We start from the raw sequence: 27813 nt of genomic DNA on the forward strand, positions 1-27813 counted from the left end.
ACATCTTAATGTAACCTAACCACATTTCAACTACTCAGAAAATACATATGGCAAGTAGCTAACATACTAGACCCCCAAGAGGCCCTCTATAGCTTTAGAGACCTTCACTATTTCAATGGACTGGTCATTGTCCCTCTTAAATGTTTGCTAGTACAATCATATTTTTCTTTAAAAATAAGGTGTATTTTAATAGCTTGTTGATGTGTGAGTTCTTTAATATAACACCATGGTACAGCACTTGGAGAAGCATTTGAGGCAGAGGCACTACAAAATCTCTAATAAGACCATGGTTGCCTGTTTAAAGAAAATCAACTTGGCCAATATTATTGGGTTTGAGTGAGCTAGAAGGAGAAGAGTAGAAACTGAGGTTACTGGAGACCAGGTTTACAAGGGCCTCATACATAGTCTTTTATAATGACTTAAAGAATTCTCTGAGTAAATTGGTGTGATATTAGAATGTGTTGAGCTAGAAAATAACAGGACCTGAATCAAATTTGAATCACAGACTGTTATATTAAAACCAGACTTCAGTGGAGCAAGTGTAGAAACACAAGGGCAAGTAATGAGTCTGTGCAGCAATATAGGTAAAATATGATGGTGGTTTCTATGAGGTTGTAACAGTAGAAACATTGAAAAACTGTGCATATAAATGTGTGTATACACACACACATACACACACACACACACACACACACACACACACATATATATATATATATATATATATAATGACAATTACTGAGGGATTTATTTGAATGTATGGTTTAGAATTAAAAAGAATCAAGACATTTTTAGTCTAGGGAACTCAAAGATGATTTGGTCATCAGGTGAAATTAATAATACTATAAATAAAATAAATGTGATGAGGAAATGGAGTTCAGTTTAGGAAACATTAAATGGAAATCTTTATTAAATAGTCACATGCAATCGATAAATATACAAAAGGATATATGAGTTCGCTGTTTAGAAATAAGCTTTGGGGTGAAGATATAAATTATTATATATTAAAGTTATGGGACTGAATGAGTTTGTTGAGTCAATGAGTACAAGTAGAAAAGAGAATTAATGTCTGAACCCTAAGAAACTTACATAAATACTAAAAGGTCAGGAGAAGAAATTGAATGAGCAAATAACCAAGAAGGAATAAATAGTGAGGTAAGAGGTGACTAAGAGAGAATGTTGGCCCCAAAGCCTAGTAAAGGTGATTAGTCAAGTGCTGCTGATGGTTCAGATAAATGAATACTGAAATTACTAGTCTGTTTAGGAACAACAAACAATTGATGTTGACATCTTAAGTTTAGATAAGTGTTAAGTTTAGATAAGTGTTACGAGTCACATTATGATTAGTGAGAGTTTTAAATAGATTAAATGGTGGAAATTAGTCAACTGTAATAATGACTTTTCTTGGAAAAAGAAATAGAAATGAGTAAGGAATTAGAAGGAGATGTAGGTCAAGATTTTATAATATTTTTGAACATAAAAAGAGAAAAAGCATGGTTATGGGAATAATCAAATAAAGGATGGAAGACTGACATTAATGATGAATATAAGATATGGGAGAGATGTTGAAACAATGTCCTGGAGATGGTCAGTGGGATTTGGATCTGTTGCATAGGCAGAGATAATGGCTCCAGATAAATGGATAGAGAAATAATCTGAAAGAACAGGAAGTAAGGCAAAGAATATCAGTGCAAATCCTGGTAGGTAGGTGGACATAGTGATGGGAGTTGTACAAGTATCCTTCTAAATGCTTTAATTTTATTTTTCAGTGAAATACATTACCAGTTAATTAGACAACTAATTAGTGAAATGAGAAAAAGATGCTGAGGACTGTAACAGACAAGTTCTTCTAGGAGAGGAGTGTGACTAAACCAGGAAATATAGTGTAGTTACTAGACAATATAAGAGTTCACTGGGGGGTTTCATCATTAATTTAAAGCAAGAATAATTATACAACTGCATATTTTGCAGACATATTCAGCATGGGAGAAAGGAGAAAGTTGCAATAAACAGGAGTTATGGTTTTGCTAAGTGAGTATAATGTAGGAAGAGAAGGCAAGGAAGTTGAATTTTTATGTGACTGAGTGCTTATAAAAATTGATAATGCACTATAAAACTGGTAAGCAGGAAAGAAAACATAGGGTTAGAGGAAGGGTGAAAATACAGCACACTAAATGAATTAAAGGCCCAGAGGAGGACAAATGAGTGCTGACCTAGCTGAAGGCATTTGGCATTATTGTCAAAAGAGTGGGCGGTTCGAAATGGTGGTTATAGAGGGGTTGCAGTGATTGGTAATGGCTAAAATAACTATGGTTGTTAAGTGATTGTAATAGGGTGGATGGTAAAACCTTTAGAAGAAAGGCATTCAAGGAAATTGTGAGTCCAGGATAATGGAAAATTCATCTCTACATATAACAGAATTGCCAAAAATTAGGACAGGGAATTAGTAACTCAAGAGCTAAACTCATTGAAATACATTGGAGATTGACCAAAGACTTAGGAATTCACAATAGTAATGTGATGCAGTGAGTGAGTGACAGAGTCAGACGATGACAATCAAGACTGGATTCTTAGGATGAAGGAAATATCTAGAACATGGTGCACAGCAAACTCTACTTTGCCAGTATGTAGCATGAAGACTGACAAATAAATACAGAACAGAACACAAAAGCCATTGAAGGCAGCAGTAGTATTCTCAGAGGAGAACCAGATTTGCATTAAGCTCGAAGGTTTTATCTTAATTAAAAATCGTATCTTCACTCACCCTTACTAAAAATATACAACATAAATTATTTCTATTTGCTTTTAGGTGAGAGTTCCAACAATTTTAATAAATTTGTAGCTTTTATATGGACCAACTACTTCCACTGTCAGCCCTGGCTCTTACTCACTTTCCTTCTCTCAATCTTCCAAACTGACTAAATATCTATCAGTTACACAGACCTGCCAACATTTCTCTTCCTTCTTGTTTTGGATTCATTGTTGTTCCCTTTGCATAAAAGTTTTACTTCTTTCCATATATCCATTTTCTTGATATAAAGGATTTCAGATCTTACAAACAGTGTTAGCTGGGATTTATATTTATAAATGGGTATTTGTTAATATAGAACATTATAATTTCTTTGAATTTTTCTCAATATATTTTGGACAATTTAAAAAATATACTTCATAATTTCCACACAATAGTTTCTAGAGTCTAAATAAAAATCCCATACACTTTACATTGCTTATATACATATAACATATATAAGCTATATACTTATATTTGTTTACTTTTTATATTATTTTAATTATACCTAAAGAACTTATCATTTAGCCTTAAAGCTAAATGTGTATATCTTAAATACCATTATTTTATATAATGTTTACAGATATTTTTGATCAAAAATCTATGTCAACCTTAATATCTTCTATGTCAAAAGCTTCTTGGCTTAGATTGACCTTTGTTTATTCTATGTAGCTTTACTGTTATAAATGAGAATGTTCTGGCATTCATACCCAACATAGTCATGGTGATTGGGCTTCACCATTGTCTAGAAAGAAAAATATTTGATCACTGATGTCTGCATATATATTAAGGTTAAATTTGTCCAGAGAACTAAATGATGAAAACTGTAAAAAAATAAATATCTAATAAGATGTAAAGAGCAAAAGAAAAATTACAGTTGATTCTATCTTTAAGTGACAAATATCTCCAATAATAATTATTCTTACAATTTTTACTAGATTCACCCGAGAAAGGTCCAAATAATGGTAGAGATCCCATGGAATAGTTGCACTGGTATTAAATATTTGAATAAATGTTAATAGAAAATTGCCCTTGGGATAATCTATCACTGAGCTTGTGAAGAAAAAGTCAGAATTGATTGATGTTAAATGTAACAGTCGCAGGTCATCAATGTCATCAGTGGGGCTTTTGGTGAAATAAGGAATAAACATCCATTGGAAAATAAAGTTGCTCCAATATATTTCCTTTTGTTTTCTTAATTACAGAAGGCCTAAATGTAATTTAAAAAATAATAAAAATCATTTAAATTTTTACAGGGTAACTCTGTATAGCATTGTACAATTTTAAGTAGCACCAGCCTAACAGAGACTGAAAATAAGATCCACAGACCAAATAGAAATCCAACGCTTATGACATTGTTGTCACAATGATATATTAAAAACACCTAATGCATTCCCCAAATGTCAAAAAACCCATAAAGCTCTGTATTTTTTATATCCTAAACTATAGCTATCAATAATCTGGGTGAAAATTAATTACATTGATATCTTAGAAAGCCTATTTCAAACAAATTTAAAAGTTCTATCAGTAGTAAAAACTGACTCCAGACTAGTATGGCATGCATCTCTTATCTGAAGATTTATCTACTCACAAGTACATCTGCTTTGCCACTTAGTCCCTTCCCATAGTCGTCAGTTGCGATTACTTGAAACTTGAAGTAAGACCTCCTCATATTGTGGAAGAGCATAGCAGTTTTAATAATCCCTGAATATGCATGGACCACAAATCCTTCTTTTCCTTCTTTGATTGGTGGAATTATGAGTCTGTATGCCATGGCACTATAATTGCCAGTATCCTTATCAGTAGCCTAGGAGAGAAACAAAACAAAACAAAACAAAACACACGTTATAAATGATCTGAAAAAAAAAAAAAAGACCCTTATTGAAGGTCTTATTTCTCTTTGTAAGACTGATGTTCCTTATGTAATAATGATATTTTTTAAAAATGCCCTCCTAAAAGTCTATTTTTCTGGATGTTGTTAGGTGGATTTATACACTTTGCGTCCACAGGGTTGAATGGTTTCATTAGAATAATAACTACTGAACTGTGAGTAAAGTATATAGACAGCGACAGAGCAGAGTCCACTCGATGAAGCAGGTGTTTTGATTGGCATGTCAGATGGGTTCAGCTCTGAGCTATAATCCAAATTGGCTTAAGGATGGGATTCGTTGTTTACCTAACCATTTTCTTGTGGAAAGACAAAGCATGTATTTGTGTTTTTTATCTAACCTACTTCCTAAAAGGGAAAAAAAATAAGGCACTAAAACACCTCTCATGACAATAAGACAAATCAAAGTTTAGAGCACTTAACAAGTAAACCCAGAGATGCATAAAGAAATTCTAATTAGTTAATATCATACCATAATTAGAAAGGGTTAGAATAATAATCCAAGTTCTTTTCTTTTTTTTTATTTCATACCTTGTTTAACCAGATTTATTCCTGGTGGTAAGTACTTACAAATTACATGTTAAAGTGTCTTAACATTTAGAATTTTTAAATGGTAAATAGTTTCTTAGAATATGTTGTATGTATTTTGTGTTTAATAAAGCTGTGCACATAACATTGGCTTCCACTTCAGGGACATTTTTTATAATGCCAATTTGAGAATTATATCATAGTGAAATATCTGGAAGCAGAATGATTGATCGAGTCTTAGTGAATTTATACCAAGCTATGAATATTCTATTCATGATACAAGATATGTAAGCTCTATGTTTTTATTAGTATTTTATTATTTGGTTTTTCTTGGTTTAATTAATGATATGATTATTAAATATCATGTATGAAGCATTTATTATTTGTCATCATCATGCTAAGAATTCTATAAAAATAATTTTAATAAAATATCTGAAGAATGTATTATTGTATATATATTAGTGTTGTCCAGTAAAACTTTCTGAAAATGCTCTATGCTCTGATACAGTAGCTACTAGACACATATGACTATTGAGCATTTGAAATAAGGCTCATGTGACTAAGGGACTGAACTTTTATTTGGTTTAATTTTAATTAAATGTATACAGCCAAAGGCTGCATAATAAGTGGTAAAGTTGGGTTAAAAATAATGACAATACTAGTATATAATATAAATGCGTATTAAGGTAAAGCATGAGCCTGACTCTCTAGCTTCAAATTTGATGTATGTGTTTAACCAGTAAAATATTTCAGGATAACTCTACTCACCTGTCAGTCAAAGTAACTTAAACAACCCAGCTATTTCATTTTATAATAAAACCTTTCTTGAACTTTCTAAGTTAAAATTCTCAGCTTTAGAATAGGGCAAGCTCTACCAACTGATTGCTTTAGATGACTGGTATGGATTACATAATGGCATAGCTTAGTTTTGGCATTAGAGAAATGGTAATTAGATTTCAGCATAAGGTCATATTATTACTTAATGGGAAAAATAAAATAAAGAAAAAAGTTATCGATTTTTTTCTTTTTTATCTTTGAATCCCAGATATTTAATTCATTTAACAAAGCACAGATAAGAAATAAAAATCACTAAAGTTAAAATCAGAGTTTGAATCAAGTAATCAAAGACATTTCTTTACACATTATGAGCAAATTTGGGACTAATGCCAACCCAATCAAAGACTTAGTTGAATATTATCCTTTAACTGACATTCCCCCCAAATAAAAACTTTAATGTTAATACAAACTATTTTGAAGTATAACAACATGAAAAATGTTAAGTACACAGCTCAAAAAAATGTTGCAACACGTGGCTGAATAGCTCAGTTGGTTAGAGCATTGTCCTGACATGCTAAGGTTATTAATATTTAAGATATTAAAAGGGAGAGAATGAGACAGACCACAAGTGCAGATATAGGTGCTTTTAAAGATATAGGAAGAAAAGTTGAGATTTTTCACGCTGATATTCTCAATTTTAATGTGAATTACAGCTTCCTAATCTCAAAAGCAGACTCCGAAAAAATATGTGATTTGAAGAAAACGATCAACTTTTGGAGTGCGACAGAACATATAGCAAAAAGTTTCCAAGAACAAAGGCACAGTTGAATTCAGACCATAGACTTATAGTAACGTTAGTCTGCCTGATTATTTAATTTCCTTCATCACTTTTTAGTCACCTAGGAGTGGGTTGGTGGTTAAATTGATTCAAGAAAAGGAAGTTCCAGGTGTCGTTAAAGGAAAGAGGGAGAGAGGGAGAGAGAGAGAAAGGGAGAGAAGGAGACAGAAAGAGAGAAACATTATAACTCTATGAAATCTATGACAGAGAGGGAAGGAACATAAACCCTGAAGTAAAAAGAAAAGAAAACATATTTTTGGAACTGAAAATTCACTGATATCAAAGAAGATGTTTTAACTCAATAGGAAAGTAATAGAAGGTGGTGGTCAAAAATTTATATATATATATAAAGTTTACCCTACTCTAAATGGTATTTTTCCTTAGCAGCAATGTCTCCATAAACCAGAAGACTAGAGTATAGTTATGGGATTGAATTCATGCAGTGAGTCAGTTCAAAAACTGGTGCAAGTTTTTATGACTAAGAATTTGAAATGTGTTGTTGGGTGTGTCATCAACATGAACACTGAAATTCATTCAGAAGGAATTTGAAGTCTACAGCTGTATTATATTCATTAACAAGGAATGGTAAAATTTGTACTATATATAAATGCATGGATTTCAGTTGAGGAAAGGGTTTTGAAGGTTGGTTCAAAAGTGACCTGGAAGGAATAAGGGAGCTGAAAAAGAATAATATATTGATATTATGAGAGCAAAGTATATATATCATGAAATGTGAAGGAAAATAAAATGATTGCATTACTTTAAGGGATTTACAATCTTATGACAATATGTTTGAAGTAATAATTGATTTTTAGCTTAACTTTGCATATTTATTATTAAATGTCATGATATGTGAAAACAGGGTGGGGACTCACTGTGGGAATCTTGTATCTCATTTTGACAATTTGTTTCAAATGTACTGTGAAAAATAATAAAAGAAAATAGGTATTTCTGAGTTATAATTATTAATTCCATATCCAAAATTTGTAGTAATTGTTTCAGAAAAAGTATGTTTTAAAAGTGCCTTAAATATTAAAATAAAATATGGCAACTTTGTACTTATCATACTTCAATGCATTAACAATACTGTAAATTAATATTGCTTTTTATGAAATCGAAGTTAATCAGCAAGAACTGTGCAAAAAAGCATAATGTACCAAGCAATCACAATGATTATATTGCAAACACCTTTTCTTTTCTAAATATGACTGCTGTGTTGCAGGGTCTTTTATAACATCTAAACACACATATGTGGAAACCAATGAATAAAATAAGCTGACAAAATGGAACCAGAAACATGGATACATGAAACAGTCTGAAAGCTGTTAGAGAGGAGGGAGCTTTGGGGGCTGGATGAAAGAAGGTGAAGGGATCAAGCAAAAAACTATACACACACACACAGACACATAGACATAAACAACAGTGTGTTGATAGCCAGAGGAAAGGGGGTGAGGGGAGGTGGAAGTGGGCAACGTGAGGATAAAGGGGGATGGAAAGAGACTGCGTTGGTTGATGGGAGCACAATGCAGGGTGCAGATGTTTTGTTGAGTAGGACACTTGAAACCTGTATAGTTTTGTGGACCAATGTCACACCAATGCAGTCAATTAAAAAGAAATGATTAAAAATAAAAACTATATAAACATTTGGAACACCACAACACAAAATTGAATAAAAGAAGTCCGAAAGAAAACAAAACATATATTATGATCCCATGTACAAATGTTAAGTACACAGCTCAAAAAAATGTTGCAACATGTGACTGGGTAGCTCAGTTGGTTAGAACACTGTCCTGATATGCTAAGGCTGCAAATTCAATCGCTGGTCAGGGCACATACGAAAAGCAACCAACAAATGCAAAAATAAGTGGAAACAGGTCACTGTCTCTCTTCCCCCTTCCTCTCTTTCTCTGAAATCCATCAGAGGAGCAAGCTGACTCTTCTCTGCCACTGAAGATACTTATTCCTTGATCTGAATCTCTCCCATTTCTCCTTCATGTATTGCTTCGTCAGCTCTATTTATCTCTGTACTTTTAACCTTTACATCAACAGAATATAAGACATCCAGCTCTTTCTAAAATAAAACTAAACTCGTCTTTTACTTTATACCCACTTCTGACACTATATCCACAATTTCCATATCTATTTTTTACACTTAACTCAGATAATTTTTCTATAATTATTGCTTCCAATCTATTACTTCACAATTACCCCTTAACTGTAGCCAGAATTGTACCACTATTGTGTCATTGAATCTGTTAAAGTCAAAGACTGAAGCTGGTTTTGTCTTAGATCAACTATCAGCCCGGGGCTCCTTAAATTACAATGGCTATTTGCATTATTTGTATGTTATGTATTGCTGATGCTGGAAGCTAACACCCATTAAACACAATTATCCAGGTGTTATGTAAATTCTTTATATACTTTATCTAATGACATTCTTTTTTTTTTTTTTTAATTTTTTTATTTTGGTTTTTCAATTACAGTTGTCCCCTTTTCCCCCAATTTCTCTCCCCCACCCAACCCACCCCCTCTCCCGCAATCATATCCCTCCCCATTGTCCATGTCCATGAGTCTTCTAATGACATTCTTTATTGAGTAAATTTTATTAGTATTTCATAGGTGAAGAAATGGAGGCACAGATTTACTGGTGTAGGTGAACTTAAAATGTAATTTATGAGGCATTGAATGGCTCAGAGAATAGGAGACAAGACCAGAAGTCCACTTATAGAAGTGAGTCCAGTAAGACTTCCCTGCCAAGAGCACTCAATTCTCATTATGAGGGTGAATGAAAGATGCATCTCTTTTTTCTCGCCACCACTCACAGCTACCCCAAAACTACAAAGAAAATTACCTGGCTTACCACTAGATATTAAATGCAGTGGGGAAAACAACGTCCTTGAGAATCCATAACTAAATACAAGCCCTCCTTAGGGTTTTCATCATTTAGGAACATAATACCAATTTGGTCAAATCCAGGAGAAACCATAATATTCTGAATTTGTAGAACAAATAGTCCTTAACTTTGCCTAAATGAATAAAAACAACAAAAAACACAGCTAAGAATTGAAGAAAAGTGATCTTTGACTGATAATGACCTAGCTTTCTTAGAGAAGCAAGTTCTTAAAAAAAAAAAAAAAAGACACTTCCAACCTATAACTCAAATACTTCCAACAAATAAGTTCCAAGAAAGTTGAAAAGTCAGAATAAAGTAATTTCTAAAATGAAAAAGAAACAAAATATCATGAAAAATTATCTGTTGAACTAATAAAAGAAAAGTCACATACACAAGGTTTTAGAAATTTGAATACATGGACATAAAGTATAAAAAAAGTCCATATATTTTTAATAAATAACAGAGAAATTAAAATATGAATAAAGAATGAAAAAAAGTTTAACATAAGTAAAAACTATCTCTTATAAGTGAAAAATGTAATAACTGAAATTTAAAACTCAGAAATGAAGTTGCTAGCAGATTAAGCAGAGTTGATGACAGAATAAGAAAACCAAGTGACAGGGTAAAATAAATGATCCAGAAAGCTTCACAGAGCAAAACAGATAAAGAAATTAAAAACTAGTTTTAGAGAGAATTTAAAGTGATAATTTTTAGCAAACATCTAATTGGAGTTCAAAAAGAGAGAAGAATGGAAGATAATTGTCCAAAACTGATAAAAGCTGGCCACCCACACAGATTTAATACCAACAAACTATGGACAGGGTAAATAACAAGTAACCAACACCTAGAACACACACATCACGTAGAGACTGAAGAACATCCCCTACCCTCATTCTGAAAGTGGAATCTTAGAAGTACGAGACTGACAGTTGACTTCTAAACAGCATCATTAAATGACAGAACTAAGGAAATTCTATCTTCAAAGTGCAGAGAGGGAGTACTGTTCATTTAGAATTCTAGATCTAATGAAAATTTATTTCAAAAATAAAAATGAAACACATTTTTTTTTTCAGATGATCACTGAAAGAGTTTGGCATAAAAAGATAGACATGAAAAGTTCAAAATTGTGTAACTTGAAGTGAAAAGAATATGATTATAGATGGAAGATCTAAAATTAAGGGAAAAAATGGAAAAAATAGAAAATATTAAAAGTGTGAATAACTCTGTACAAGCACGAATTCTACAATGAATAATTATATCATTGCTTGTGGTTAAAAATAATAAATAATGCAAATACCTAGCAACAGTAACATATAAATTAGAAAGGGAATGACTGGAGTTAAATGTTCTGTCTCTAAATAACATTCATGATAGAGCGTCATCGTCATCGTCAGCAGCCGACCGTCTCGAGAGACGATGGCGTAGCTTCCTGAGAGTCTATCTGCACCGCCGAGAATGGCTGTGCAGTCCGACTCGGGAGTGACAATCCCTGCCGCACTTGGTACAGGTGAAGGCAGATGGCCATTGTTGCTGCTGTTGACGCTGCTGCTGCTTCCGCCTCGATCTTTTCTGGACCGCCTCCTCGTTGCGTGCAGCCTCCGCGCGTGACGTAGCTTGCCTGACCGCGAGCCTCCAGGCTAGGCGGTCATCTGCTTGAACTTCCCATGTGTTGAGATTGATGGAGCATTGTGTCATGTCCTTTTTGCAGATGTCTTTGAACCGCAGTTTTGGGCGCCCTGTTATCCTCTTGCCTTCTGCTAGCTCGCCGTAGAGGAGGTCTTTGGGGATACGGCCTGCATCCATTCTTTTGACATGGCCGAGCCACCTGAGGCGTCTCTCGCTAAGAACTGCATGCAAACTGCTCATATTGGCTCACTTCAGCACCTCGGTGTTGGGGACCTTATCCTGCCAGGCGACATGCAGGACGCGTCGCAGGCACCTCATGTGGAAGCTGTTGAGTTTCCTTTCGTGCCTTGCGTAGGTGGTCCACGTCTCGCTGCCATAGAGGAGAGTGCTGAGTACGCAGGCTTGGTAGATGCGCAGTCTGGTTTTCTCAGTGAGGCTGGAATTGTTCCACGCTCGCCGGTTCAGTCTGGCCATAACTGTGGCTGCCCTGGCGATTCTCCGGTTGACCTCCAAGTCGACTGACAGAGAGCTCGAGATGGTGGACCCGAGGTAAGTGAAGTCGTTGACAACCTCCAGGGTGTATCCGTCGATGGTGACGGATAGTTTCACTTGAGAGGACACTCCAGCGTCATCGCAAGATGTCAACTCAACACGGGAGGAGACAGATACCGGTTATAAGCTCATCCGATTGGCGAAGGAAACGAGCGCCAGGGGTCTCCTCTGACGGTGGGAGAGGTCATCGCACCTCACTGGACAGCTACCGTCTCGCCATGGCTCGCCTGCCCCACTGGGTGCGTGGGGATCAGAGAGGCGCCTCTCGAAAAGTGGGCCACAAAACACCCGCACCAGTTAATTCCAAGCAAACAACAAGAAAGAAGCCTCCGGCTCTTCGCCTCGCTAGCTGGAACATCAGGACCATGTGCCCCGGACTTACTGCAGACCTTCCGTGGATCAAGGGTGCCAGGAAAACCGCTGTCATCGATAGGGAACTGGCACGACTAAACATCGACATTGCGGCTCTACAGGAGACCCAGTTGGCCGACAACGGAACTATCAGAGAAACCAACTACACCTTCTACTGGCAAGGGAAGTCTCCGGACCAACCAAGACAGCACGGTGTTGGGTTCGCTGTGAAGAACACGCTTGTTAACTCCATAGAGCCACCCACAGGAGGCACAGAGAGATTACTTACCCTCCGATTGTCAACAACTTTCGGCCCAGTCAGCATTCTTAGCGCGTACGCCCCAACCCTCTGCGCCACCACCGAAGAGAAAGAACAGTTCTACCATGCACTGGACGAAGCGTTATCCAAGATTCCCAGAAGTAACGCTCTCTATCTCCTTGGAGACTTCAACGCAAGAGTAGGAGCCGACCACATGGCCTGGCCCACCTGCCTTGGAAACTTTGGGAGAGGAAAGATCAATGAGAATGGTCAGTGACTGCTTGAGCTTTTGTGTCACCACGGCCTGTGCGTGACAAACACATTCTTCAAGTGCAAAGAGATCCACCAGGTGTCATGGAGGCACCCCCGCTCCCGTCATTGGCACCAGCTTGACCTCGTCATCACCAGAAGAACGGATATTGGCAGCACCCTCCTCACCCGCAGCTACCACAGTGCAGACTGCGACACGGACCATGCCCTCGTGGTAAGCAAGGTGCGCATAATGCCGAAGAGGTTGCACCACTCCAAGATGAAGGGTCGCCCACGCATCAACACCAGTTGTGCCAGCAACCCAGTTAAGACCCAGCAATTCATCAACAAGATGGAAGATGCACTCGGCGAGGGAGTGGCGGCAGATGACATTATCGAATCCAATTGGCCACGTCTCCGCGATGCCATATACAACTCCGCCATTATTGCTTACGGGAAGAAAGAGCGGAAGAACGCTGACTGGTACGAGGCTCACTGGGAAGAAATGGAACCCGTGATCGAGGCTAAGAGGAAGGCCCTACTGGCTTACAAGTTCACGCCCACTCCCAGTACACTTCAAGCTCTACGGGCTGCCAGGAACAAAGTCCAGAAGACCGCCCGCCACTGTGCCAACACCTATTGGCTAAACCTGTGCAGAAGCATTCAGGAAGCCGCCGATATAGGCAACGCACGAGGAATGTATGAGGGTATCAAGAAGGCAACAGGCCCAATCCCCTCCAAGATCGCCCCCCTTAAGTCCAAGACAGGTGAGGTCATCACTGACCAGGAACAGCAAATGCGGCGGTGGACCGAGCACTACCTCGAGCTGTACGCAACGAAGAACACCGTAACAGACACTGCTCTTAAAGCCATCTCAGACCTACCAATCATGGAGGAGCTAGACACCCCACCTACTGCGGCAGAGCTCGGCAAAGCCATCGACCGCCTCGCTTGCGGGAAAGCACCAGGAAGCGACGGAATCCCTCCAGAAATCCTAAAGAGCGGGAAACCAGTCCTGCTACAGCCGCTCCACCATCTACTCTGTCTCTGCTGGAAGGAGGGTTACATCCCCCAGGATATGAGAGACGCCAACATTATCACCATGTACAAGAACAAAGGAGACCGCAGCGACTGCAACAACTACCGGGGCATCTCTCTCCTCAGCGTCGTCGGCAAAGTATTCGCCCGGGTCGCTCTTGCCCGCCTGCAGACCCTTGCTTCCCGCGTCTACCCAGAGTCCCAGTGTGGCTTCAGAGCTGGCCGATCAACAGTGGACATGATCTTCTCCCTACGCCAGCTGCAGGAGAAGTGTCACGAGCAGCATAAACCACTCTACCTCGCCTTTATTGACCTCACGAAGGCGTTTGATCTGGTCAGTCGAAGCGGACTCTTCAGCTTGCTACGGAAGATTGGCTGTCCACCACATCTGCTTGCTGTGGTCATGTCCTTTCACGACAACATGCACAGCACGGTGTCCTACAACGGCGCAACCTCTGAGGCCTTCCCAGTCAGCAGCGGAGTAAAGCAGGGCTGCGTCCTCGCGCCTACGCTGTTCGGAATCTTCTTCTCCATGCTCCTCCAATACGCCTTTAAGGACTGCAGCGAGGGTGTCTTCATTCACACCAGATCCGATGGCAAGCTCTACAACCTGGCCCGTCTACGAGCCAAGACCAAAGTCAAAGAGGTGCTCATCCGTGAGATGCTCTTCGCCGACGACGCAGCTTTGACATCACACTCCGAAGAGGGACTCCAGCAGCTAGTCACTTGCCTTTCCCACGCATGCAAGGAGTTCGGACTAGCCATCAGCCTGACGAAGACGAATGTTATGGCTCAAGGCACGGGGACTCCCCCATGCATCATGATAGAGCAGATATTGATATATTTAGGTATGTGATAGGTTAAAATTTCTGAGGTAACCCATAATTAATAAAATAGGGTATATAACTTCTTTAATATACTAGGGATATATTGGGTTAAAATTCATTCAAAAGAAAATTTTGAAAGGAAATATAGAAAAAAGGACAAAAGAATATCAAATAGGACTTCCAGCCAAGATGGAGGCATAGACAGACAAGCTGCATCTCCCTCCACAACTAAGAAGGAATACAACTACCTTGAAACTAGAAACACCCAGAAGTTCCAGAACATCAAACTGCACAGAAGTCCAGCAAACAAAGATATGAAGAAGAAATACTCATCCAGACAGGTAGGAGGGGCAGAGAGGACTCATGTGGTGGCAGCAGTAGCGGCAGCAGTGACAGGATGGCACAGAGCGCAGTCACACATTTTCAAAAGTCAGGAGGGACACCTGGGGAGCATTCCCAGCTCCTCACCAGACCTTGTAGCCCACGGTTCCAGAACTGGGGAAAATCAAGCCTCATTGCTTCTGACTGTGCAGACCAGTAAGGGTTGGGGTGGAGGCAGAACATGCAGGTCTCAGCAGAGTATGCTTTTTTAAAGGGCCCCCAAGTTCCTAGAATGTTCCCACTCTGGGAACAATGGCCAGGGCAGGAGCTGGAGGGGCGTCAGTCATGTGCAGAAGTAGGAAAGGTGCCTGGAAAAGGGGTGAGTGCTGAGAAGGTGGCATTGTTCCCTCTCAGACCCCTGCCCCACATACAGCACCACAACGTGGTGAAACAGGTCGCCCTGTACTGATGAATCCCTAAGGCTCCACCCCTTACAACATAACAGGAGCAACAGTTCTACCCGGGATGTGGAGGCAAACAAACACAGGAGCCTGTTAGAATGAAGATACAGAGAAGTATGGCCCAAAAGGGGAAAAGGGAGAACGGATCAAGGTTCCAGTAGGAGAACTAAGGGATGAGGAGATAGCCAACCTGACAGATGAGGAGATAGACAACCTAACAGATGCAGAATTCAAAACACTGGTGATAAAGATGTCCACAGACTTGACAGATATGCTTGAGTATGGCAAACACATAAGAGAAGTGAAGGCTATGCTAAGTGAAATGAAGGAAAGTCCACACAAAACCAATTAAGAAGGGAAGGAAACCAGGTTTCAAATCAATGATCTGGAACATAAGAAAGAAGAAAACAGTCAACCAGTGCAGCTTGAGGAAGCAAGAATTTAAAAAAAATGAGGAAAACTTCCCAAATTTTGTGAAAGAGATGGACATACAGGTCCAGGAAGCACGGAGGGTCCAGGGCAAGCTGGACCCAGTGTGGACCACACCAGGATGCACTGTGACTGAGATGCCAAAGGTGAAAGATAAAGAGAGAGTCCTGAGGGCAGCAAGAGAGAGGCAGAGAGTTGCCTACAGGGGGTGCCTATAGGACCATCAGCTGATTTCTCAGAGGACATTTTGCAGGCAGGAAGGGACTGGCAAGCAGTATTCAAGGTGATGAAAAGCAATCTACAACCAGGATTACTCTATCCAGCAAAGCTATCACTTGGAATGGAAGGGCAGATGAAGTGCTTCCCAGACAAGGTGAAGCTAAAGGAGTTCATCATCACCAAGTCATTATATAAAATGTCAAAGGAACTTACTTAAGAAAAAGATCAAAACTATGAACACTAAAATGACAGCAAACTCACAACTACCAACAACTGAATCTAAAAAATAGAAACAAAATCCAACTAAGCAAACCAGAATAGGAACAGAATCATAGGTATGGGGATCATTTGGAGAATAATCAGCTGGGAGGAGAGTGGGGGAGAAATGGGGAAATGGTGCAGGGACTAAGAAGCATAATCGTTTGGTACAAAGTAGACAGGGGGAAGTTAAGAATAATATAGGAAAGGGTGAAGACAAAGAACTTATATGCATGACCCATGGACATGAACTAAGGGGGGTGGCATTGCTGGAGGGAGGGGTGGTACTGAGCAGAGGGGAGCCAAGGGGGGAAAATTGAAACTACTGTAACAATGTAATCAATAAAATATACTTTTTAAAAAGTTGAAAAAAAAAAGAAAACCAAATAAAATAATAGAGAATAAATCTATTATATATATATAATTATATCAAATATCATTCAATGTTCCAAACAAGGTTAATCACACTGGATGGATTGTCCCCTGCTTTACTGATTGAAACATAACTCAAATTATTTTATGCTTTAATTTAGAACTCATTACTTCTGGGTAGAATTTTATCTTATTGTTTTTTTCTTTGGTGGGGTGAAGTAGGAAAATAATTAATATTCAATATTTCAAAATTTTAACAATATTAGAAATTAAATCTGATATATCTAGTTGTCTATGAAGAACCGATCTAAAAAGAAGCTATTTGCCTAAAATGTCATTAGTTAATTTATGCATAAAACAAGTCACATGATATTTAAAAAATAAATTATTATGAATATAATATGCATTGATTTCTTAAAAACTATAGAAAATTAATAGAGATAGTTTATAAAGGGGAAAATTAATAAAAATAAATCTATTTCACTATTTTTTAGATAGTAATAAGGGGATATGAGCCCTGGCTGGTTTGGCTCAGTGGATTGAGCGTCGGCCTGCGAGCTAAGTGTCGCTGGTTCGATCTTCCAGTCAGGGCACATCAGAGAAGGAAAACTCTGACTCCAAAAAACCTCCGCTGCCTTGCGGCATACCTCTTTAGGGGAAAGGCTAAGGGAGTAAACCCCGACAGAAAATCCGGAGCCGGAGTCCCTAAGGCGGTTTGACGTTGTAGTCAACACCGGCAACTCCTGCGGCGCACCTGAAGCCAAGCTGTATTGACTCCGTCTTTCCCTTGGACCCTTCAGCTGCGAAGAGAGGGGGGGTCTGCTGCATGGGCAACAGCAGACCCTCCATATCACCCTGCCCAGGCTCTGTAGCTTCAGCTTCACTGGAGAGGACACTCCAGCGTCATCGCAAGATGTCGATTCAACACGGGAGGAGACAGATACCGTGTCACTCCCGAGTCGGACTGCACAGCCATTCTCGGTGGTGCAGATAGACTCTTGGGAAGCTACACCATCGTCTCTCGAGACGGACGGCTGCCGACGACGACGAATAAGGGGATATCTAACAAGCTCAATTAAATTAATGCCTAAAATTTAAAACTGACACATAGTGAAAACTTTAAGTGAATCAAATTTTCTAAAGAATCAATATCATTTTACTTATTCCACCACCTTCTTATAAGCTACAATTCATAATGTGTTCCTGATAGTTATTATTATCTGGAATAGGTGCCCCTGAAATTTTTGATTCATTGACTTTTGTGAGCTTCTCTTCATGAGCAGATCATGAAAGTTATGTCTAGAGCTGTTTTAAAAAAGGAAAGTCAGAAATGAATATTATAATTATACTTGCTATAATAACATTTTTAAATGAAAGCTGAGACACAGAAAGCCACTAATGCATTTTTAAGACCTCATCTGGAAATTGGAATGCACACAGGTGCCCAACATTAAGAGAAAATCACCAAATAATTGCCTCTATCATACAGGGGAGTAGGTGAGCCCATTAATTTTCTAACAGCCTAAATAACTGTTCCCCTCTGCTGAGAAAATGAATACTATTGATGCAGAAATATTAGTAGAATCGTTAGTGATGTCCGAAGAACTTCCGAAGCCCATTAAATTCCAATAATGGTAACTTTAGCTTCCCAATTAGATCCAATTTTAACACTTAACAGAACTAAAGGCTCACTTTTCCGTGAAATATATATAATGAAAGTATTTTACAATGTTGGGGTGAACATACTCAAATCTCATATTTTTATTGATTAATATAAGTATGTCAAGCTGTGCTTGCAAGGGGCAAAAACAGAGCTTTTGCTTCTTATACTACTTTAACTGGTTCTTGTGTTTTTCAGGAATACAAAGAAACCTTCATTTAAAAACACTTAAAAGCAATATGTCCAACATATAAAATATAAATAAGAAAAATATCAGATAGATTGATCTATTTATAAGACAATTGAAGACTGCAAAAATAAAAAAGAAGAAACAGTTTAAATAAGAAAGGTTAATGTTTGATTTTTTTAATAAGAATATCAAAAAAATATCACTATAACATATTAATAATCCTTAATTTCAATATGTCCTTTAGTATTTGTATTGTTAAAGAATGTCTGATATAATTCAGAAATATTCTAATAAGCAAAATAGAACTTGGTGTATGACTAACAATTTAACAATGGTATGTAGAGACATGCAACATAGTTTAAGTTACAGAGACTTTTACAGGATTTTTATTATTATTAAATTATATAGAATTTTCAAGAATTAATAATTAATTAAAATTAAGTTTACTTTTAATTTAGAGTGATGTCAAATATTATGAGCTAACATCGATTTGAAAATTAAGAAAAGGAACTATGCTGAACAAAAGAAAAATGTTTCTTTTATTGTTTTTTTAAAGTTACACACTGAAATATTCTATATTACAGAAGGCATGAGAATTCAAAATAAGAAAGGCTTGCATTTATGTAATAATTGAAGCATTTTTTAGTTAATTTTCCTCTTCATGTAAATATTTTGGAAAATAAATATTGTTACCTTAAATATAATTATTTTTTTCGTCCCTTATTATTGCTAATAGGACTAATCATGTATTCCCTCAATGATGTTTTAAAGTGAATTCTAAAATTATTTGTTTTCACTTTTTATTCATGTGGGAAGATATGAATTGTGCTTTATTTGATAGACATAGTAACATAAGAAAACTCATGTACAATTTGAGCCCTTTATTTGAAGAGTAAACCAATTTTAATATTTATTTTGAATAAAAAAGTGTTATGCATTTTAACTACAAGCTTATTATTATGAAAATGTTTAAGAAATTTATACTTTGTAATAATTCTTAGTTATAAATCCTAAATCCTTCATCATTTAAAGAAAATTGTGTGACATACCTATTATTTTTAACTCTCTTGTTCATACTTACATTACATTCAATCAATCCAAACGAAATTTAGGTTTTTTTCCCTCAGTTCCCACCCATTCTTTTCTCTTGTGGCTACCGTACTTGTTCTTCCTTCTATATTCTCTTTGTCTGCTAAGGGTGTCACCATCTATGAATTGATTTGAGCTAAAAACAGTATTCTCTTTAGCTATTTTATTTCACTTCTTGTTCTCTACATTCAGTCTATCACTAAGTCTTCTGCATTCTACTTCTGCAATATTTCTCTTTGCAGTGACTATCAAGCTGATGCTGCCCAATTTCAGTCTCTAATGTCTCTCTGTCTCTCTTTTTTTTTTACTCCAGCAATTGCTTAAAAATAACTGATAGCTCATACCTGCCAGAAGATGGATGTTAAGATAAAACCAGTGGTACATTTACACAATGGAATACTATGTAGCAGAAAGAAAGAAGGAACTCCTGCCATTTGCGACGACATGGATGGAACTAGAGAGAATTATGCTTAGTGAAATAAGCCAGGCAAAGAAAGAAAAATACCATATGATATCACCTAATACAGGAAACTAAAGAACAACACAAACAAAGGAACTAAATAGAACAAAGAGCAGAATAGCAGTCAATAGAGGGGAGGGGGGAGGGAGAGAAGGGGGATAAGTAAGGGAAGGGTTTAGTCAAAGAATGTGTATAAATGACCCATGGACATGGACAATGGGGAGGGATATGATTGTGGGAGAAAGGGTAGGCTGGGTGGGGGAGAGAAATGGGGGAAAAATGGGACAACTGTAATTGAAAAACCAAAAAATTAAAAAAAAAAAAGATAAAACCAATAAGCACTCTCAATGTGATCCCACCATTCCAACTTCTGTCCCAAACCATGTTAGTTAGTTATATTTTCCTGAAAAATCTATGTTCTTTCATAATTTCCATCATGTGTACACATGGATTCTTCTGAACTGAACTGAGAGATTTCATTAAAAATTGCAATATAATATTTTTATTTCTTTTCTTCTATTGTGCAAATACTATCAGAGTCCAGTAGGAATTAAATTAAGACAAGTAGCTTCACCTCCCCATCTCCCTTTCAGGACAAAGCAGAAAATGAATGCTGGCAGGGAACAGAATTGTTTATATTCTTGTTCTAGTCGTGCTACTCCATTAAATGACATGTGGAAAGAGAATTCAATGTTTGAATTGGATTAAGTGTGAATCAATCCTTTATAAATGTATGTGAGATTACACATTTTCATTTTCTCATTAGTTATACCTAATTTTCATTATCTTATTAACATAACATTAATATGCTCAGGAGGTGCCAGAAAAGACTGCATCATGCTGTGATTCATTAAAGCCAGAGAAAGAACTACTTATTTTTTCTAATTTTTAACAAATAATTCCTTTTATAATCTTGAAAGATACATTTTCTGCTGTTCAGAACTTTCTATTATTACTTTCTTTGAAAAAATAGCCTTTTTGAGCATATCCAAGAGTAAAAATTAATATTCTATATTGATGTTAAAAGTGAGTTCTAAAAAGGCCCACTATTTGGTTTCAAGGGGAAATTGAGGAATCTTGTTTATATTATTCAATTGCTAACCATTTTATAGATAGCTTTAGTACAATTTGTTCTGAAAAAGTCTATGTTAGAAATTTTACCAAGTTGATTTTTAATTTTATTTAAGATATCCTCAAAATCTTTTCCCCAAACATACATTAATTACTAGAAGATAACCTCATTCAGAACTTTTTTAATCCTCACCCAAGGACACGTGTATTGATTTTAGAGAGAGGAAGGGAGAAAGACAGAGAAACATCTATCTGAGAGAGAAATATCTATCAATTGCCTCCCATGTGTGCCCCAACTGGCCATCAAACCTCCAACCTAAGTATGTACCCTGAATGAGAATTGATCCCAGAGCATTTCGGTGTAAGGGAGAACACTCTAACCAACTGAACCACTTGGCCAGGGTCCATGGTATGGCATGATAAGGAGCCAAAAACATCATTTTTTATTTTTAAATAATTTTTTATTTTTTTATTACAGTTGTCTCAAAATTACTCCCTTTGCCCTGCCCCACTCATCCCACCCTCTGCTCTCACAGTCAATTTCCACACTCTTGTCCATGTCTGTGGGTCATTCATGCATGTTCTTTGTCTAGTCCTTTCCCCTTCTTTCCACCATTATCCTCCTCTCCACGCCCCTCTGGTCACTTCCAGTCTGTTCCACATTTCCTTGCCTGTGGTTCTATTTTGTTCATTAAATTCCTGTTACAGATGAGATCATATGGTATGGCTTATTTCACTTAGCAGAATATTCTCCAGTTCCATCCATGCTGTTGCAAAAGATAGGAGTTCCTTGTTTCTTCCTGTGGTGTAGTATTCTATTGTGTAAATGTACCAAAGTTTTTGATCCACTTATTTAGTGATGAGTAGTTAGGCTGCCTCCAGCACTTGGCTATTGTAAATAGTGCCACTATGAACATAGGGATGAATAAGTTCTTTCGAATCTGTGATTCAGAATTCTTAGGGTATGTTCCCTTTTAAAATATATATTATTTTAATGAATGTTCTCTGGATAAGTTGATACTGGTACTACCTGAAAATGATTTTTGTCCTAGCTGTTTCTTATAACTTCATACCTGTATATAAACAGATAATTTTTTTCTTAAACTTGTTATGGCTTCCTGAAAGGGAAATCCCAAGCCATCAATAATTATTCATGAGGGAAGTATGTGCAAAAATACTCATCATAATGTTAACATAATACTATTTATTTAAAACATAAATATGTCTCATACATATTAATTGGATCATTGCTGATATAAGAGAACTATTTCATTTAACCTTTGCAAATTGAAATAGTTCTATTGGTTATTTCTGAATGGAATAATATTTTAGTTAAAATAGTACACTGAAGTTTATTCAAAGAGAATTTGTCTAGTCATCACATAATGAAGGCAACTGTACTTATATTGACTTTCTTATAAAAGGTTTCTTAACCTTCTTGTTTTGCCAATAAGAACAGAAATCAATATTCTATATTGATGCTAATGGTGACTTCTAAAAAGATAGGCCCATTATTTGGTATCAAGGACAATGACACTATATCTGAACATTTAATAGAATTGTACTTTTAATAATTTATATGCACTGTGTCTGCTTAATTAAGGAAATTTGAGTCTGAGGTTACCATTATTTTATAGGTAAAAAGAAGTATTCATATCAAACAACTAGCAATGTCCACAAACATTTATAGAAATTTCAGGGAGGTAGGCACTGTGCTGTGTTTCATATGTATTTTTTTCATTTACATTCATAAGAACTTCATCAAATAGTATTGTCATCACTTCTAGGCCTGATGTTTACAGATTAGAAAACTCATCCAAGGTTACCAAGCCAGTGGTGGTTAGAAGATAAAAACCTAGGTTTGTCTTCATCATCTGCTTTTGGAAATGAGATCAATACAGATTTAAGTATTACAACTTTGCTTTTATGATCTTTAAATTTTGTATTCATTAACCTTATTTTTCATAATCTTAGGATTTAGCATATTCATGATATTGGATTAAATTTTAATCAATTTTGATTTAAATAAAAAGTTTCCTACTTCCCTTAGTAGTTTTTGTCATGACAGAGGAGCAGGAGCTATACCATTAATTTCCTGCCTACAGATGTGGCCTTTTATTTTCCTTTTTTTGCACCTTTGGTCTCAGCCTCATCTCACCTTCTAATTTTTGCTGAAACCCAAAATAGTAAACTCACAAAGAGCCTCTCCCTCAAAGATGGCTGCCTCAGTATCACCTGACATTGCCCTGTTCAGATGTTACTTAGTTCCAAGTGCCTAAATCCTTCTTCCACTTGACTCTTCTAAAACTTCAATCTACTTCAATCTGGTCCCTTTTAAAAAAGTTATTTGTTGTTTTTCCATTACAGTTGTCCCATTTTTCCCTCATTGGTCTCCCCTACCCAACCCACACACACCCCTCTCACAGTCAATCCCCACCCTATTGTCCATGTCCATGGGTCATTTATACTGATTCCTTGACTAGACCCATCCCCTCCGTTACCCCTTTTTCCCGTCCCCCCTTTCTCCTGGTCACTGTCAGTCTGTTGCTTGTTTCCATGCCTCTGGTTCTATTTTGCTCATTTGTTTGTTTTATTCATTAGTTTCCTGTATTAGATGATGTCATATGGTATTTGTCTTTTGCTGCTTGGCTTATTTCACCATTGCTAGGATTATACCCGAAGAATCCTGAAACATCAATCTTGTCTTGTTCCTTTTCACTTACTGTTCTTTGTGAATGCCCTATAGTATGAAACATCAGAAAGGCTTCTGCCTGTGCTCATGGTCCTTCAAGCACTTATCGATCTGTTTCTGACCTATGACTATGATTACAGTATTTTCAGGTCAAAACCTTGCCATTCTGGCTTTCCAATCTGGATTCTGAAAGCAAGAACCAGATAAACCCATGTGCTTGTTCATCCTAATGTATATCCCTTCTACCAACCCCGTCTTACTGTCATCTCTCAATCACTGCCACCAATGATATAGTGCTCCATTCCCCCCAAACATGCTTTCTTGCTAGAAGTCATTAAAAAAATATGTGGCATTATTTCACCATGATTAAAAATAGGTAATTTCTTAATACTAACTAAATAGAAAGATTAATAGAAAAATATGAACTCTATTTTTGTCAGAATTATTTTATTGTATCTTCCATGAATAATAGCTTAAAATCACTAGAAATCTGAATAAACTTCCCTTTGTTTCTCTGTATTTTGAGTTTTATTAACATTTTAAAATATTATTTTTATAGTTCAAATTATATGTCTGGAAAGAACTAAGTATCTAGATTAAGGAATGGAGCATTATCAGTTGGTCTTCTCCCCTAAATAAAAAGTTTTTGATTGGATTAGTTTTTCCTGTTTATGAACTTCATATAAATGGACTTAGGACATTTATATTATTTCTGAATTCATTTCCTCACATTATATTTCTGAGTTCCATCAATGTTACTGCATGTAGCAGTAATATATTCACTTACAATATAAAATTCCAACATAAAAATATACTACAGTTAATATATTCTATGCACTGTTTAAGTTGTTTTTAGCTTTTTTATAGTACAGATAGTGTACATTTCTATAAATAATGGATTTGTGGTACGTAACTTTTGTGAGCATATGAATGCATTTCTATTGGGTAAATACTTATAAGTAAAAATTCTGAGTAAGGGAATATGTCTATGTTCACATTTAATAAATGATGCCAAACTTTTTTCCAAATGCTGTACTAATTTATATCCCATCAATAATTCAGAGAACTCTAGTTGTTTTGAATTTAACTTTGTCTTTTTAAAATTTAGTCCTTCTGCTGGTCTCTTGTAGTTTATATTACAATTCCCTAATAATTCATAAAGTTGAATGTCTCTTTACATATTTTTTCAAATTTTTATATTCTCTTTATGAATCACAGCTTCCAGTATTATTCCTATCTCTTTATTTTGGGCTTTTTTAAATTCATCAAGTTATTAGAACTTTTTATATACAGGGGGAGATCTTTGATATTAAATTGTAGCATATCTTGGGATCTATTCTCTTCAGGTGGTAATAAAGTATTTCAAGTTAGAACCTCATTTGTCTTTTTATATATTCCTGGGAAAATTTGGGCCATGAAACTATAGGAAAAAATTATGGGAATAAATAAAATGAAACATACAGAAAAGTAATATGTTTATAAAAACTAGTGTAGCTACCATATCAAGGTTCAGAATCTACTGGGTGGAGAGCTTTACTTTAGACTTTATTAGTCCTACTCATTAGAATGATTTTGTGAATCCAGACGTTTCTGTGACTATTTCTGAAAAAAAAAAGAAAATTTAAAGTCCCTTTGCAATTTTGAGATTTACAGTGATTTATGAACTAACTGATATAAATTGTATTTTTATTATGTACACAATCCAGGCTTGTTGGGTTTCATTAACATAAATTAATTAGAACTACTAGGGAGAGTCACCTATTTTTCATGACTTATTTGGAGTCACATTTTCTTAATAATACATTTTAAAGCAATCTAGTCCTTTATTCTTATATTGGCAATATTAAAAGGCAGTTAAAAATTAAAATGTACTTAGAGAAGTAGAAATAAAATCATTTTTTGGAAGCTTATTTACATCATTCTTTTTCTTAAGATTGGTGTTATATATCTCCCATTTCAGGTCAATTGAAAACAAAGTTAAATAGATATTTAAGAAATTACAGGGAATTTTCAGACAAAATTAATTCTTATTTGCCTACATTATCTTTGGGACTGTGTCTTGAAATGCAGTCCTCAATAGCAGAAAAATCCTGAGATTTTTAAACTGAATGTTAATATTCCAGACAGATCTCTGCAAGATAAGGAAAGATACAGTCTCTGAAACATAAGAGAATACACACAATCATCCCTGCTCTACATCATATAAAATCTCCTATAAAAATGCAAGCTTGACTTAAAAGATAATATTCCACATCTATCTGGATTGTTAGATATTAATCATCTGAAAGTCATGCAAGCATTAAATAAATTTCTCTTCCCAAAGGGTGTGATTTTACTTTGAAATACATGAGCCACCAGTAAACTTAGAAAAGGCAAAATAATTTGGCCAGTCACCAAATAAACTATTTTTGCTAATGCATTATGTCCAGTGAGTTGAAATCCATAAAAAGTCTTCAAACTTTCTATTTTTAAGAAAATTTCCACTTATGTGAGCCACTTTTTATCTATTTCTAAGGACCTGAAGTTTTCTCATTTTCCTGACATATATAGACTGGAAAAAATAGTCCTATGTCTATTTTAAGTAATAAAAATTAAGACATTCTTAATTAAATTACACTCAAAACAAGTGTAAATTTAGTTACTGCCATGTGAATGAGATGGTTTTAGATCCTCCTTTTGTAACAATAAAAAACTGATTTGTGTAGAGAAGGGGAAGGTTAAAAGAAATAAGAGTAAAACAAATACGCAGACTATTTGATCTGAACATTTTATTTGCACTACAAAAATATACTTGGTCTCCCCATTCTTACTAATTGCCAAAAGCAAAAAAAAAAAAAAAACAAGAAAAAAAAAAACCCTATAATTTTGCACATCTTCAGACCAATAAAGACAAATATTATGTTTTAGAAACTGCTGAAGATACTTCACAGCTCTCAAACTGTACAGAAAATGAAGGCTTAAAATGCATAGAATCTTAGAAACAGAGTTTTTAGTAATCACAGAATAAACATGAAATCTTTTTTTCTAAAAATACATAGGATATAATAACAAAAATAGATAAGGGGAAAGAAGGCAAAGACTAAAGTGGAAACCATAGAGAAGGTTATGCTACATGTGAATTGCATTCAACTTCTAAAATTGCTAAAGATGAATGAACTATTTGACTCTGAGCTCCAACAGACCAAAAGGAAAACATTAACTACAACATAATTTTCAATCATATAACAAAAATATATCAATTTTTAGAAAACAACAATTTTCTTGGCATTTGCTTTCTCCAGTGGGGTTAAATAAATACAAAACTATCATAGATACATAGCATTCATAAAGATATCATCATATTTAAGCTTCCAATTTTGACAAGAAGGGAAATTTCAGGGAAATAATGGATTATGTTACTCTTAATATTGTAATCAGACCCAAGGGAGTTTAATTGAAGGAATATTTTACTTATCAGAAAATCAATAATTAATTCATGTATTACATGGGAAGTCTTGTTTAAACAGGTTAAAAGACATGGCTATGTGTAAAAATAAATGAAAATAAAATTTTTAATTGATACTAATGTTAAGCAAAATATATTTATAATGTCATGAAGTTTGCAGGAAAACACTGTACCTGCTTGGGTGAAATTTGAAATCTAGCAGAAAAAATTAGGCACATGGGTATATGATAACAGTATAGTGTGTTTAAGTGCCAAATTAGACACAAGGTAATTCAGTTATAGGGTCATAGCCAGGAGGACAATGAACCCTCAGGCATCTATGTATATTCATTTTTTAAAGGTACAAGCCATATGAAGTCAGGTGGCATGGCAATCATGAAAAACACTAGGGTTAGTACAGTCTCTTAAGAGATATCACTCTCTTGAAACAATGGGAAGTGTTTGTATAAAGCTAGGTTTCCCATAGTTGACAAAGGGGACCTTAATACAGACTGATACTTGTTTAGATTTGCATTGTATAGGAAAAAATTTT

At 36.0% G+C, this 27813-nt stretch overlaps 1 protein-coding gene across 11 annotated transcripts in view; it reads right to left on the reverse strand.

Moving 5' to 3' along the window:
- Positions 1-27813, reverse strand: part of PCDH15 (protocadherin related 15) — a 686961-nt gene that overhangs the window by 53692 nt on the left and 605456 nt on the right. For all 11 annotated transcript variants that reach the window (XM_090279288.1, XM_090279289.1, XM_090279283.1 and 8 more), the window contains one exon: positions 4380-4595. In XM_090279288.1, the coding sequence (XP_090135414.1) occupies positions 4380-4595 (216 nt within the window). The remainder of the gene's footprint in view (positions 1-4379; positions 4596-27813) is intronic.

This window comes from Furipterus horrens, unplaced genomic scaffold, assembly GCF_987537825.1.
Source record: "Furipterus horrens unplaced genomic scaffold, mFurHor1.1.pri manual_scaffold_5, whole genome shotgun sequence".
NCBI classification, from domain to species: Eukaryota; Metazoa; Chordata; class Mammalia; order Chiroptera; family Furipteridae; genus Furipterus; species Furipterus horrens.